The 15,386-nt window shown below is 44.0% G+C and overlaps 1 protein-coding gene across 1 annotated transcript; it reads right to left on the reverse strand.

The window, feature by feature from the left end:
• Positions 1–7,548: 7,548 nt before the first annotated feature.
• LOC139925260 (neurogenic differentiation factor 4-like) lies at positions 7,549–8,568 on the reverse strand. Its single transcript, XM_071916549.2, has one exon. The coding sequence runs from the start codon at positions 8,566–8,568 to the stop codon at positions 7,549–7,551; it is 1,020 nt and encodes a 339-aa protein (XP_071772650.1).
• Between the last annotated feature and the right edge of the window lie 6,818 nt (positions 8,569–15,386).

Consider the following 15,386-nt stretch of genomic DNA (forward strand, 5'->3'; position numbering starts at 1 on the left):
CTCCCTCCCTTCTTCCCTCCCTGCATCATAGTGGTGATGTATGTGGAAGGTCAGAGGTCAGGCCGGGTCTAAGTGCAAAGTCGTGTTTCACACTGAGTGCTGGTGTCCGCTGGAGACCGCCCAGAGATTCGTCAAGGAGTGAAACCTTCAAAGCCTGATGTAAAACTGTCTCTGGCTCGCTTTATTTCTGCACTGAACATTGTGATAATGAGAAGATCATGGCTTGTCCGCCTCTCTGTTCGCTTTTTACTAGATCAAAAGAAGAGCGCTCAGAGCTGTGGGTGGTAATACATTTCTCATTAGTTAATTATGTTCTTACCTGAGCCCCACATTGGCGGCCGGTCTTCTTCTAGAGGCTCGAACTGATCCAGAGCCTCAGTCCAGTAGAGATTCCAGGGGTCAGTGTGTCAGCCGGCATAAAAAAACACAGAGGTGCCGTCCCCTTTGACGGAGCGATAGCAGTAAATAAAAGTAGCTCACGTTACTGCGGAGAGATTTCCTATCGCTCAACTGCTTAAGCATAGATCCCGCACCAGTCAGCTGGAGAGCGGAGAGAGAGGGAAAGTACAGGCGGCCACATGCCCACAGTGTAGCTGAGATCAAACAGCAGATGCCTTGATGTTCAGCTTCTCTCTCTTCTCTCTCTCTTTCTTCCTCACAGTCTCTCTCTCTGGATCTGGTTCTCTGCCTCTTCTATCTCTTTTTACCTTGCTCTGTTGAAAATTCCTCTCTTTCGCTCTGTTTCTCTCAATTTCCCTCAATTTCCCTCACTCCTCCACGCTTTTCCACCTCCTGGGAGAGAAGGTAACAAGTGCACGAGATTCCAGAGGCTAATTCTGCTTCTTAAGACAGGGAACCTAATATGTGAGGACAACTGTGGAAGGAGGGGGGAGACAGGGAGAGAGTGTGTAAGGAAAGGGAGGGGAAGGACAGAGTGGGGACTGAGTGACGGATGGTCGATCAAAGGAAACAAGGAATGGGGTGTGTGTTGGGGAGGAGGGGGGGGCGGCGTAGCAAGTCATTGAATCTTGAGAGACATCAAGCAGAGGAAGAAAAAGTTGACATGGGGGGAGCAAAGGGAAATATGATTTGCAGATGAAACAGATGTCTGACAGGCAGATATGTCGTGTGTGGGTTTGTTTGATTTGGAAATAAATTCACACACAAGCGGCTTTTCCCAATAGGCTTCTGTCTTGGATGTGCTGGATCCGATGAACGGCCGATGGCTCTAATAAATCCTAGACAAAGTTTGCCTTATTCACACAGCCATCCAAACCACTGCACAAATACTATATCTGAGGAAAAACTCCCATACTCCATCACTGTATCATTTTCCCACACATGTATTCCAAACCCCTTTCATCCACTTGACCAGGTGCTTAAAGACCAGGTGCCACTACTGTTTTTTCAAACCCATCCCACAGGGAAAAGCATCAAACATCAGGCCAAATTATACTGGTTCAGTAGGTGGCCATCTTGAAAAACCTGATCCATTGCAAGACTCAAACACTCTCGGCCTTATCAGCTGTTAGTTGGGTCATTCATTATTCCGTTTAACTTGTCATTCAGTGAAGCGCCAGAACTGGTAGCTGGAAAAGCTGCGATGATGAAATTGAATGAGATCAGTGGGTGGCTTTTAGATGAAGACACACTAACGAATGCTGATACAAATACAAACATGATACTGCAGGAGTCCTGTTTTCTAAGTCGATTCCTCGCTACTTGCCAGTTAAGGTGTAAATTTAGATCGGATATCATAAATGTGCTTGCAAGTGTCATTTAAGAGAGGTAGGAGAGCGCTGGGTGGACGAGGAGGAGGGGAGGAGTGAGGTGAGATTGACGCATGGCGCAATGTCGAGTAAATGTCAGTCTAATTCTGATATGCTAAAAGGTCTTTGAAGAAGTCATCTCCCCTTTGCCTTGTTGTACATTACAAGACACTTATACAGAACAAATGTGTGGTCAAGTACAGCCTATCAAAAGTATATTAACAGTATAATGGTATTAGGTTATTAGTGTGTCAGGGCTCTTGTGATATCTGTGGAAATCAGATAGGGTGTTTTAATATCTAAGTGTTTAATGCTAGCAGTAAAAGCAGTAATGTCACTGTCCTGTCAGGCTTGGCAGCGTCCCAGGGTGTCCGTTCTGGGGAAGAGATGCCTGTGTACATTCATATCCCAGCTTAATTCAAGGCTGACACATTTGCTTTGATTTTCTTTGCACACACACACATACACACACACACACACACACACACATGCACCAACACTTTTTGGCAACATGCCACATGGGGGTTAGGTTAAGGGACAGTGAGGAAGGGCAGCAAACTGGAGCAGTAAGCACATTTCACCATTGGGATAGAGTTACAGCGCTGCACACTCCCTCTCTCTCTCTCTCTCTCTCTCTCTCTCTCTCTCTCTCTCTCTGTCTCGTTCTCCCTCTCTCTTCCGTCTCCCTTTCTCTCCCTCTCCCTCTCTCTGTAATAAAATTTTTACAAGAACACTTGCCATTAAGTATGCCAACTTAATGGAGGACATCTCATTCCCCTCTCTCTCTGATCTATATATGTCCCATTTAAGTTTAGTTTAGTTTATTCGCACATTAAAAAGACATCAAATAGAAAAAGGGCACTTACAGCTAGGAAAAGGCAAATTGTGCAGGTGAGATAGAAAACCCAGACAGGCTTCAAGCAAAACCTCACCTAAAACATAAAACAACGACATAAAAAATACAAATAGAAACAATGGGATAAAACACAAAAGACACAAGTAATACTGCTGACTCACAGTACAAAGAGAGAATTACAAAAAAATGTATTGAATTCAAAATTAAACAGAATTAAACAAAACAATAATCAACCAAAAAAGATTATAAAAAATGTATGAGTGCATAAATATTCGTGTTTGTGTGTGTGTGTGTGTGTGTGTGTGTGAGTGTGTGTGTCTTTGTGTGTGTGTGTGTGTGTGTGTGTGTGTGTGTGTGTGTGTGCGTGTGTGTGTGTGTGTATGAGTGAGTCGTGTGCGTGCAAAAAACTGTGTGCTTGATGGACTGATGTACCAACTCTTCTGACCTGCAAATTAAACTAAACTACTGCACCAAACAGCATAAAGATGCAGTTACATGTTTTACAGTTCTCATGTATTCAGCATTCTTTTCTTATAGAGGCTGCTTACATAATGTTTCGCTAAATTGGCAGCTATTGGTTTCTGAAAATGAACTGTCCATAAATAAAGTGATACCTTATAGATCCACACAGGGAACTTCTCTTTCCACTCGCCCCCTTCATAGGGAGGTCAGAGGTCAGGCTCAGCTGCAGAATAACGCCCTTATAGCCGGTAGGGGTTCATGGATACTGCAGCCGGGCGGACACTTGCTGCTGGTTCTCTGGTGGAAGGATGGTCTCCAGGCTCAGTATGACACCCTGCTGTCCTCTCCAAAATTTTCAGCGTCCTTGATAAATATCAACCAAAATATTGTACCATCAAATAAAGCCACACAAGACATGAGCTATATTTTGCTGAGAAAATGTGGAAAATTAGGTTTTATTTTTCAAAGGTAATTCATCAAAAAATAAAAAAAGTTCCATGTGTGATAAGCTTTTTGCCTTTGGTTGTGAAATTAATTAAAGTTTGCTGAGAGTAGATTTCAGATTCAGTATAAATGCTTGAAGTACGACCCATCTACATCAGATTCACTTAACTCATTATAAGAAATATCTGAAGCAGTCATAATGAATCAAAGTAAAATGCATCAAACGATAAATTTAAATCCAAGGAGGACTTTAATTTCCAAGGGTGCCAGCTGTGTTGTTTTTACTGTAGTCTTTCTGGCTCATCTTCACCAATAATCCTGGAGGGCACTGTACATGTTTGCTCTTCATTTTTCCACCTCAAGGACAGAAGCACCAGCCACTTCCCTCTTTCCTATTAGCCATCGCATTTCAGTGTTGCCTTTGAAGATTTAATCAGGCAGATTTCCTTGATTAATCTTTTCCTTTAAGTCCTTCCACGGTAAATAATTAGAGATTTTGATGATAGCTAGCTAGCTAGATAGGACTGCATGCAGATTTCTGATAGAGCCGAGTCCCCAGGTACCTTCATTAGCCTGATTATTCTGAACCAAATCAACCAGTTTACATGTAAATAGGTTAACTCTATTCCCACTCTACTCTCACTCTGCTGGCATGCAGTGTTTAACAGACGAGATCTCACTCCATGTAATCTGTTTAATCCAGTTCAGAACCAGTACCTTCTGTTCGGTTCAGTATGAGGTACCAGCATATTGTAATCTGTGTGACATTATTGACAGTCATTATGTGTTATTTGTACACTAACACCGCAGTGGGCTATAAGGGTTTTCAGCATAACTTATTTAGATGACTGAACCTAAATCCATATATAATGAACGCTCCCACAGTGGAGGAACAGCTCCACCACAGTATCTGCAGATGGCTTCAGTCACAGTGCATAATTTCAGCAGACTGACTAATGATGCCACCTAGCGGCCAAATGTTCATTTCTCATCCAGATATAAGGTTTTATTTTAGCAAACCTCTCGCCACTGGGTGGCAGTGTAATTCTACTCTCCTCTCTATTAGATTTTCTAACAAAAATGCATTTTGTTCCTGATAGCTTGATCACTCCTCATAACCTTTTATACAGTGTATTGCTTATTTCCTCAAGCTAATTTGAAACAAAGTGTTGCAAATATATTCTGGGTGCCTGTGTATGTGCTGAGCAGTGTGTGATGCTTTGTGTCGCTGAGTAAGCACAATAACTGCATGATGTTGTGTAGCTGAGGAGATGAAGAGCTGCAGCCTCCACTGCCCCTCTTCCCTCAGGATTAGTGAGTTAATGCAACGATTCAGACACTGAGCTCTGATCAGCTGCTTAATACTGTTTTATCCCTAATAACATAGCCATGCATGCATGTGGGCGCATTCACAGACACACATACATGCACAAACACAAAACACACGTACACACACACACACACACACACACACATACACACCCTTTCATGTATTTTGATAATACATGATGATATTCTGATAATCCTCAGGTGGTAGACAGCTGCCCTCAGCCAAACTTTCACACCCACATAATTATAAACAAAAAACCCTTAAATATTTTATATGCACCCCATCTGCTGCCACCATGCCCTCACTTACTGTCGCCATTATTTGCCCACATCCAGATCAGTGTCACAGTCACAGAGGTCAAGGGTCTATCTAATGTTAGCAGGACAAATGTTGAATTGTGTATCAAGGAAATAAATGAGTTATGAACAACAAACCACCCTGCAAAGATACCATGCACACACACACACACACACACACACACACACACACACACAGGCTTATACTAATCCTTGTGAAAACAAAGCAATATATTTCTCCCCAGCCAAGGCAAGTCAAGCGTGGGATGTCCATCAGCATGTTTATCAGGATTATGAACATTTCATCCAGAATTTAACCTCTAACATTGCCTAATACTTATCTAACGTTTGCTATAATAGACGGAAAGTTGACGTAAACATTGTGTAGAAACACACGGGAAGGACAAGTTGCCCAACTAAGGTGATGAAGCAACTAGCCACCAAGATTCGTTCAGACCATTCCCACCAATCACCGTGACCCTAAGTGACCTTGTGACCCCCACTAACTGACCTCTCAGTGGGTGGCCTTCACTCAGACCAGTGTGGAGCGTGGACCAACCCAAATAATGCTCTACTGTTTGACCAGAGCTCTGTTACCTTCCTCATTGTCTTCTCCATAGTTTGTTTTTTCCCTGCATATATTTTCAAAATGATTATTTTTTTTACTCATTCAACTGTTAAGTTTTATCCCATTTGTGTTTCCTGTTCCCTCTTCTGTCTGTTACGTAATGTGTCTCCGTTTCTTGCTGATCCATCTATCACTCTTTCCTGATTCTCCATTTCTCCATTTCAGCCTCTCTTCAAATGGACAGAGGGGCCATAAAGGTCAGACCCAACACACCCCACTCCCACAGCCCATTCTCCGCTTTTTTAACCCCCCACTCCAACCACCATAAATCCCAGTGGAGGTATTGTGCATACATCTGTGCCTATGGACGTGCCTGCATGTGTGTGTGTATATGTGAGGGGCGTAAAGGTGTGTACATGTGTTTTTTACACATGTGGGTGAGTGTTAAGTTGCGGTCTGAGTGACTGTCAGGACAGGATTATGCCATCCCAGTGTCAGTGAAGAAAGTCTGTGAACCCTGTGGCCATGCAGCCATGTTAATCATAAATCTTTATCCTGCAATCCTGCCTTGCACATCCACCCTTTCATTAAGAGACGGCCAAAGGATTAGTGCAGCTAAACCATGAGATCCAGAGAGAAAAATGAGAGATGAAGTGGTGAGTAAATGGGGAACAGGACACTAGGCTGTTCTCTATGCCAGTGAGTCTATGGTGGTGTATGAGGTGAAAGATAAAGAATAAAGTCTCATACATCCCAAGTCTCTGTACCTATTTTATCGAGGCACATTTTAGTCTATTGACCCTTGTCAAGAGATATCTATCTATCTATCTATAACCCTTTTAATATGTACATAAGACACAAAACAACCACAGAATCCATTGGTTTTGAAACTTTTAATGACATCCATTTTCCTAAACAAAAAAAGGGAAAATACAAAATAATATATGGTATCCAATGCAATATTTGTTGAAAATATTTTAATTTCTGTTGGATGTAACATCCATTTTCACAAGCTTCACCTGAGAATGTCATGTCTGATTCTTTACCTTGACGCTTCCCTTACTTAGACTCCACACTGATTTTGCATTTCTTTGTCTATAGTTCAACATTTCCTCTCTGCAGATCTCACTCCCCAAAGAGCAGCTACGTCATGCTAGCAAATCTACATCAGAATGTTTTTAAGTGCAAAACATGAAAGAATAGACAACAGAGAAAACTAGACACAAAAGAAAGATAAGAGATAGACTATAAATCTAAGTCGTAAACAGAGAGAAGGCCTAGACCACAAATTTATACAAAAGGAAAACCAGACACGCACCAGCACATCATAACAGACAAAAGTCCATATATATTAGATTAGAGAATAAATAAAAGTACTTGAATTTATGTGTAATATCTGTTTGATGTTACCAAAGCTAAATTAGAAGTGCTTATAGTAATAGGACATGGCAGATAATCTGTCATGACTGCCTATGTGGTCATAATGGCCAAACAGATTTCCTATTAGGACCTGCAAGGGCTTTCAATTATTTGGTAATCAGTTTTCAAAAGTAGTGTTCTAAGTCAAGTATTTTCTGATCTTAACAATGTTCAGTGCTAGTCTACTGTAAACAGTGCCTGTGCACCACACACACATGTAAACAACCCATTTTTATTCTACAGCTTCCACTAGCAGGCTGTCCACTGAGATAGATTGATCCTTCGGTCTTTCAGTCCAAGAATCGGACATCAAAGTCAGTCAGTGTTAATGCAGGACCAGAGAGCAGAGATGGCCAGTCAGGTTGTATTGATGGCTAAAGCAGAGTCTCCCCTCCTGATCCTCCCTAGTCTCTATAGACCGAGGTTATCTGTCGGGGGGGCATGTGGGGCGGATGGTAGGAGTCGTACGGCACCTCTAAGTGAATGTCATAGCCGGCCGTCTGATACAGGACCTGGCCCTGCGTTGCTGTCTGGTCCATAGCGGAGGGTGAGTAGTGGTGTGGGGGCAAGTAGTGGGGCGACGGCTCCTGCTTCGGTACCAGGTTACTGCTGATGCTGAGAGGCGGAGTGGGGGGTCCGTCGTACGGAGGGGTTCCCACACCGCCGCCGTTGTACTCATTCGGGGAGTGATTCTCATAACCTCCGCCTTTCATCGCCCTCAAGTGCAGCAGGTGAGCCGAGTCCAAAGTGCCGTACGGGGGACTCGGCAGGCCCGGGGACGAGTAGCTCAAGGTACCGACCCCCATGCCCAGTGCGGCAGGAGGCATCCTAACCCCGTGTCTGTCCTCGGGCCTCACTCCCACTACAGGGGTCGGGCCCAGCTGCAGGCAGCCGGCTACCAGGTTGCTGGTGGGCTGGGAGAGGCCCTTGCACAGGGTCTCCATGAAAGCCCTGCTTTCGGTGGACTGGCCCCCCTCCAGGGCTTCAGACAGAGCGCAGATGTAGTTGCGGGCCAGCCGCAGCGTCTCAATCTTGGACAGTTTCTGGGTTTTGGAGTGGCAGGGCATGATGCTGCGCAGGTTTTCCAGTGCATCATTTAGACCGTGCATGCGTGAGCGCTCCCTGGCGTTAGCCTTCACACGCCTCACACGGAAACGCTCCTGCCGGGCCTTGGTCATGCGCTTTCTCTTAGGCCCTCGTCGCTTGGGCCCATTTTCATCCTCCTGTCCTTCCTCTTCATCCTCCTCGTCTTCCTCCATATCCTCGCTCCCCATCTCCCTGCCCTGACGGCTCATTCCACTTCTGTAGCGGTGTGACGAGAGCGGTGTGTCCCCATCAGGTGAGCTCATGTCACCATCCATCCACTCCAGGGGGCTGACGACCTCTTCCCCCTCCCCTTGTCTCACGCATGGCTTGGCCATCATAGCACTCTGTAAACAAGGGGACATCTCTGTCAAACATTTACACTGTGGTACAGTTCCTGGTAGGTTTTCAAATGTCTGCATAAGCAACAATGCCTGTAATATTTGATTTCACAAAGGACATGGACATGGTGTGACACAGGAAAAATCAATAGAGACAATATATTTTATTGAAATTCTACCCTTTCCGTCTTAATTTATGGATTTTTTTTTATAGTGACTGACACCATATGTATAGGCCAACTTGGTTTGACAATGTGGTGGAATCCCCCATGGCCAAGAAACCCAGTCTTGGTGAGGAGAACCTATATACTGCATCCTTATCCCCTAATCCAGGGATTGGCAACTGTGTATCATTGAAGGTCAAGAGTATGCAGGTTTTCATTCTAAACTATTTAACTGATTAGTACACCTTCATTCAGAGAGGAGCAACTAATCAGTGAGGTCACCTGGTGTAGTGTAGTGACACCAAGTTCAAGCTGTTGGTATGAGCTTTATTCAGGTAGCTGAGTTCAGATCAGTGAATCGGTTTCTCTTTCCTGATCTTTATATGAAAGAAATACTACTGATTGTAAATTATGTAGGATGTAGCCCGGAGCTTGTGAATCTTAGTTTTCATTACAATAATAGCCTAACTATGTTGTAAACTGTGAGTGTTTGGAGAAGTCTTCAAAACGGACCAACGTTTTCAGCACCGGACAGCTCCCAGCCGCCCGCCGCGCGCTGGCGCCACAGGTGTCGGTGCTGAAGCAACGGGGAACATCCAGGCAGGGAGAAAACTTGCACAGCCCATCAGTAATAAGTGATGGGTTTTGGATTTTTCAAAAATACATCCTGTATTATTGTTTCTTTTGTCCCTCGCGCCCCACTCCGCCACACAGGGTGAGTAGACGACTAATCCCGGGGAACTTCTGAACTAATGCCGGCGAGATAAAGTCACAGTGACAGGATGCGACTTCAATCTGGGGCATTGCAGGATTTGCTTCGTGGATGAAGCGGCGACCATGGGATTAACTCAAGGATCGACATCCCCAGATCAGTGACAGAGAACTCAGATTGAATTGGAATAGAGGCCTGACATTTCAAAATGCAGAAATATTATGTCTCTCCACCAATTGCGTGTTTGCGAAGCTATTTGCTAAATGTCAACTGAAGCATATTAAGCTAAGCCTGTTTTCCACATTTTTCATTAGGTATATTCATTGCATGTCGACTCCCTATGTAAGTGTTTTGAGAACAAAATAAAGCTGTCGGAGGGCTATTCCAAAATCCAGGTCCACTGCAGCTATGATGATCAAAAAAATAAATAGCCTAATGAATAATAAAAAAAAATGAAAGATCTGGAATGTTGGTTAATTGATGATTAATTTCTAGTTATATGCTTTGGCAATATTGTTTGTTTTTACACTGTCATGCCAATAAAGCAAATTGAATTGAATTGAACTGAATAACTGTAGTAAGCCTGATTGATGTAAGAAATTGGTGTTTTCATTGGCGATACATCTCGGCAAATTATGACCTAGCCTACTATGGAAGAGAAAATGTGAGGACAGTTGTGTTTGGCAGCCCGGCGAGCCAACTTGAAAGAATAATTAATATTCCGCACTATTTTAGCACTCGAGGGTCTGGCCCTTTCTACCGATAGGCCAGAGAAAAATGACAAAAATCAGTCCGAACAATAATCTATGCTACTGACTTAAAATTACTTGAACTACTTGAAGCATTTGTCAAACCAGTCTGGATACATACCCGTATTGATGTGTCCCAAGACCTCCTATGAGTTGATGGTAGTTTGGCAGATGATATTTTTCTTTTCTTTTTTTTCAACGGATTACAGTTTTTTTTCTGTCCATCAACCAATTAGGACCTTGCGTGCTGTCTCTGTGCTGCCTGTGCAGAACTGTCGGCGTGTCCCAGATAGTCTCTCTGCGGGTCACTCGGCAGGGGCTCTTGGTTTTAACCTACAGATAGCTCCTCCTCCCACTTGCTTCCAATTCATATTACGTGGTTGAGCTTGCGCGTGGCCGGCCCGTGGCCCGAGCCCTGGAGCTACACTCGGCGTGTGTGTGTGTGTGTGTGTGTGTGTGTGTGTGTGTGTGTGTGTGTGTGTGTGTGTGTGTGTGTGTGTGTGTGAGGGGGGTGGAAGGGTTTGGGTGTGGGGGTTTGGGTGTGCACGGGCTCAGGGAGATGTGCATAAGCTCACTTCGGACTGAAATACGCCAGACAAGCAGGAGAGGCCTCGGCCTTTGTTGCTTTGCGAGGGCGGCCGCCAAATCCGCACTTTTGCATTGAGCGGTGGGGAGACGCGCTCAGTCGGGTGAGCTTAACTGTATGTGACAGCTTGAAGTTGCATGTGAGCAGGTGTTTGCGCCATTCCCTCTTCCAGCCATCTATCCCTGCGCGCTGCGCAGATAGGCTTTTGGACATGCGCTCATTTCACCGAGTTGAAATCACCCAAGAGACAACCCTCACCAGAAGGTACAGGAGGGCTGGTCACATGAGGAAATACAGTTTCAGGAGGAGTAGTAGCCTGCTAGGTCTTGGGGGCTCATTTAAAAAAATGGACCGTCATCCCCCCTCCATTCTGCAGGATAGGTACTTAAGCCTACATAAATCATAAACATAAAACACCATAACACATTCTTGAATGTTCTAGTGGGACCCTATCTTTCACTGTGGTATAACATTCATACTTTTCAGTAGTTGTCATAAGAGTTTTAGAGCATAAGCAGCTTGTTCCGGAGCATCTGTAATTCCCTTTGTTGGCTGTCTTTGTAATCACTAATGATGTCTCTTGCCAGTTTTTGCTTCCCTTTCAGAATCCAGTCTGTCCTGAAAGTTGTACTTCTAAAGGAGCCACACACACACACACACACACACACACACACACACACACACACACACACATACACACACACACACCTCTTAACAATATACATGGTGGTATAAAGTTATATTCATCCCTTGACTTAATTCTGTTCAAATTAATTCCTTAGAAGTTCTTTAGGATTAAGCATCTGTTGCAGAGAAGATACCACACACGGCTACAGCAGCCCTTCAAACAAAGCATAACTTTATACCTTGGAATGTTTCAGCTCCGGAGCAGGGAACTTAACTATTTTATGACACAATTATCAATTATCTTGTGGCGATCACTATCTATCTTCAGTGTTGACACAAATTGTGTGTCATTGGAACAGAAGGATTTCAAAATCTAAGTGACCAAAGGCAAAAAGGTCATATCTGAAAGACTTTGCAGAAGCTTACAAGTTTCAAAGCTGTTGAAGAAAGTGTCACTGTAGGAATGCTCACTCATTATAGCATTGGTCTTCTTTAAGGAAACTATAACCGTGAAGTGACCAAGTGTATCTGCAGCGTATTCACGTCTGATGAAGCACACATTATGCTCTTCAGTAAACTAAACCTCTGTCCAGTTTACCTGGCAAAAGACGTGGCATGACTGTGACAGTGGTAGGACAGTTTAACTTTTATTTACTGAGTGTGCATAGTGGAACCAAGTTTTATGAAATAAGAAACTTCATTCAGCTTGGTGATTAGGCAAAGACACGCTGTCTGTTTATCTTAACATTACGATGTAGAAAATCTGAGTTACCAAAATCTGAGTTCCAATTACTTTGTATATCTTTAACAGTGAATAACCTGAAGTTGATTATGATGCACAACCTCAAAGTTTTGACAAAATGATGATTACTTCTGGAACCACACTGATGTACAATGACAAATGGGTGGGTGACTTGGAGCTTTGTAGGCATAGAAATAGGGGATATCATGTTCTTTGACGCTCTTCACCACTGAGTGAGGAACAGAAAGAGAGACAAAGAAGATGCATCACTCCATGAGGAACAGAATACCATGTGCTCTCATAGAAAGGGTTGAGGTAGGATTGTACGTTAGGATGCAACCTGCACACCCAAAGGATGCGCTTCTCGTTCCCGCTCACTCCCCAGCCGACTGCCGTATCCCCTGCTCCTCCCCCTGGGTCTCTGCCTTTCCTATTCCACACCTGCAGCCCGAAATGGGAATAGCAGAGCCTGGCCTTGCATCCCCAGAGTGGAAATAGCAGGGGAATATGCTAGCTGAGGCCTTGTGTCCTCATCGCATACTCTGACATCAGAGTATATAATACAACAATTCTCAGACTAAGTTCTTTTTTATAATATTTTGTTTTGGGGGTATGCATCCCAAGTTGCCAAATACCACTTTTATCATGACAGCAGGAAGGGATGATGACATGATAAACGTCTCTTTTTTGCTCCTCATGTTTCAGCCTTTTTCACTTTGACCCAATTAGACGGTCTAATCTTCATGTTCCACAAGTGGTGCTGAAGGGTATAGTATGTATGCCATAATGTCCCCAGGTCCCTTAGTGTTGCCCACACACTATAATGTCCTGTTGCAGATGGTCGTCCGTTAAGCATGTCTCATTGCAAATGTGTGTGGCTCAGATGCTCGTCTATTCCCTCCTGGCTACTCACCTGACTCAACATCTTCACATTGCTCAGACAGTGACACCTAAGTAGATGCCCCCCCACCTTATGTAGGTATGTTTGGATGTTTGTTAGATGAGAGTTTAGTTATTAGAATGAAAAACGAGGAACAGATGAATCCACACACAAACATGACCTTTTCCTCAATCCCCAGCGCTTCTGTATGTGACAGTGGGGGAAACAGGGCTTTGTCCATCTGTCATACTGGAAGTCCTCGGAGAGATGCCAATACCACAGCACGAGGTGTGTGTGTGTGTGTGTGTGTGTGTGTGTGTGTGTGTGTGTGCGCGTGTGTGCGTGTGTGTGTGTGTGTGTGTGTGTGTTTGTGTTTGGGGGAAGTGGATAGATTGCATGTGCAGCAATCAAACTGTTAGTTTTTTCTTCCTACAATATCAGCAGCCTTGGATATACTTTTACCTTCACTGAAACAATAATATAACAGTCACCTCACCTCAGTAAACCTGTACTGTATCTATCACTCTGCATATTCTCTGTATCTTCTTCAAAATATATTCTGTCCCTAACAGCAATGACAATGGATTCATCAGATTGTGCAGAAAGCATACAAAAACCAAAACTGAACGACAGAGAATGAACGTTGCTCTGTGTTTCATGGTCCCCCATCAACTTTAGAAATGGCCGGCATCTAAGCCAAACTTGAACCTCCCTCCAGCCCAGCCCCGACCCTGGGGAGACAGGGGTGATGTTGACCATGTGTCCTCCTACTAACCATCTCATTGATGGACCCCTCCATGGGGTAAAATAGACACCCCCCTCTGCCTCAACCCCTAAACCCCCTTAACCCTTCCCTAAACCCTCTGTTGGCCCCCTGTTGTGCGTGCTCATTGGCTGACCGCCTTCAGGCGTCCCTTTTCCACGGGTCCATTGTCTGGCCCCATAAGCAGCTTTGTTTCTGCATGTGCAGCTGGGCTAGCCCGCGCAGCCATTAGCCACAACACGCTAAAGGGAGAGCGGGATAATATAATTACAAAACAAAAGTCAGGTGGCTCGCAAGATCTGCCAGGAGAAGCCCATTTGGGGGAGATGCGAGGACACGCTGGCGGGTGGCCAGCTATAATTCGATTATGAAGTTGTGTGAGTGACAAAAGAAACAATTGAATCTTTTTCTTTCATTTGCCCCACTGTGATTTAATTTGATTCCATTTGGGTTTTAAAAAGAAGGGAGTGTGAAAGGAGAGAAGATTTACTCTTCTAATTTCCAGAGTCACCAGCTCAGAAAATGTAATATGGTCTGACAAAATTGCAATGGAGAAATTCTTCCCTGGGCTAACTTTATTGTCATTTTGTTGGGAGACTTAGTCAGTACGTGAGGCCCAAATCAGATGAATCACTGAAAGGCCTCGGCTTTGCTATGAAGTGACTGGTCTTATGTTCTCGTTTTGCATGAATGCACACAGACTGGTGGACAATGGGATCAGTGGCAGATCCATCTCCTGTAATACTTTCTTTAAACAGGGGTGCAAGTGTGTCCCCCTGTTCTCTCGGCAGACCCAGAATTTATCCTGTTAGTCACCCTAGATGAGTGAAAGAGTAAACTCAACCCCCATCCCAGCTGGACACACACACACACACACACACACGGATGCACACACGCACTCACTCACACACACACACATTCATGCGCATTCACACGGGCACACACACACTTAACCCCAACTGGGGAGGTACACACACAGCTTTACGGACAGCTGATAGGAACAGGTTTAGCTAGTGGCTACTGTTTGGAGTAGGTCAAGCAGAACAGGATCTGTTAATGTCTTTTTGTTTCTATAGTTTATACTGCAAAAGACTGCATTTTGTTTTTGTTTTGTTGTTTTAAAAGACAATAAGCGATTGTGTCAAATGCACACATGCTCTTACTGCTGATGGTTGGGTGTCAGTCTTGTGCCCTCTCTGGGTGTGTAAACGCCCATTTTGTGCCCCATTAGGCACAGTTTGATCGAGCCCCTGGGAGCGCACCGCATTCTCATGCTCTGCTCAGTACGATTTTACTGCAGCTTAATCAAGTCTGGTTTTGAGTTTTATTTATACAACTAGTATGCATGTGCTTTCTGACATAGAACGGACAACTTCTGTAATCTGTTTCTGAATGGAAACGATAGTAGAAGATAAATAATTTTGGATTTGCACTCTGGATTGCTTTATTACAATAATGAAAATAAACAGGTGCCTTACATTTATATCATCCCATACTTATAACTTTTTAACTTATACATTTTGCTTAAATTTCAGCATAATTCTTTTTACCTATCACCAAAATAAGTGCTTATATTGATAACATTATTGAAATTC

Source organism: Centroberyx gerrardi, chromosome 5 (genome assembly GCF_048128805.1).
Source record: "Centroberyx gerrardi isolate f3 chromosome 5, fCenGer3.hap1.cur.20231027, whole genome shotgun sequence".
Classification (NCBI taxonomy): domain Eukaryota; kingdom Metazoa; phylum Chordata; class Actinopteri; order Beryciformes; family Berycidae; genus Centroberyx; species Centroberyx gerrardi.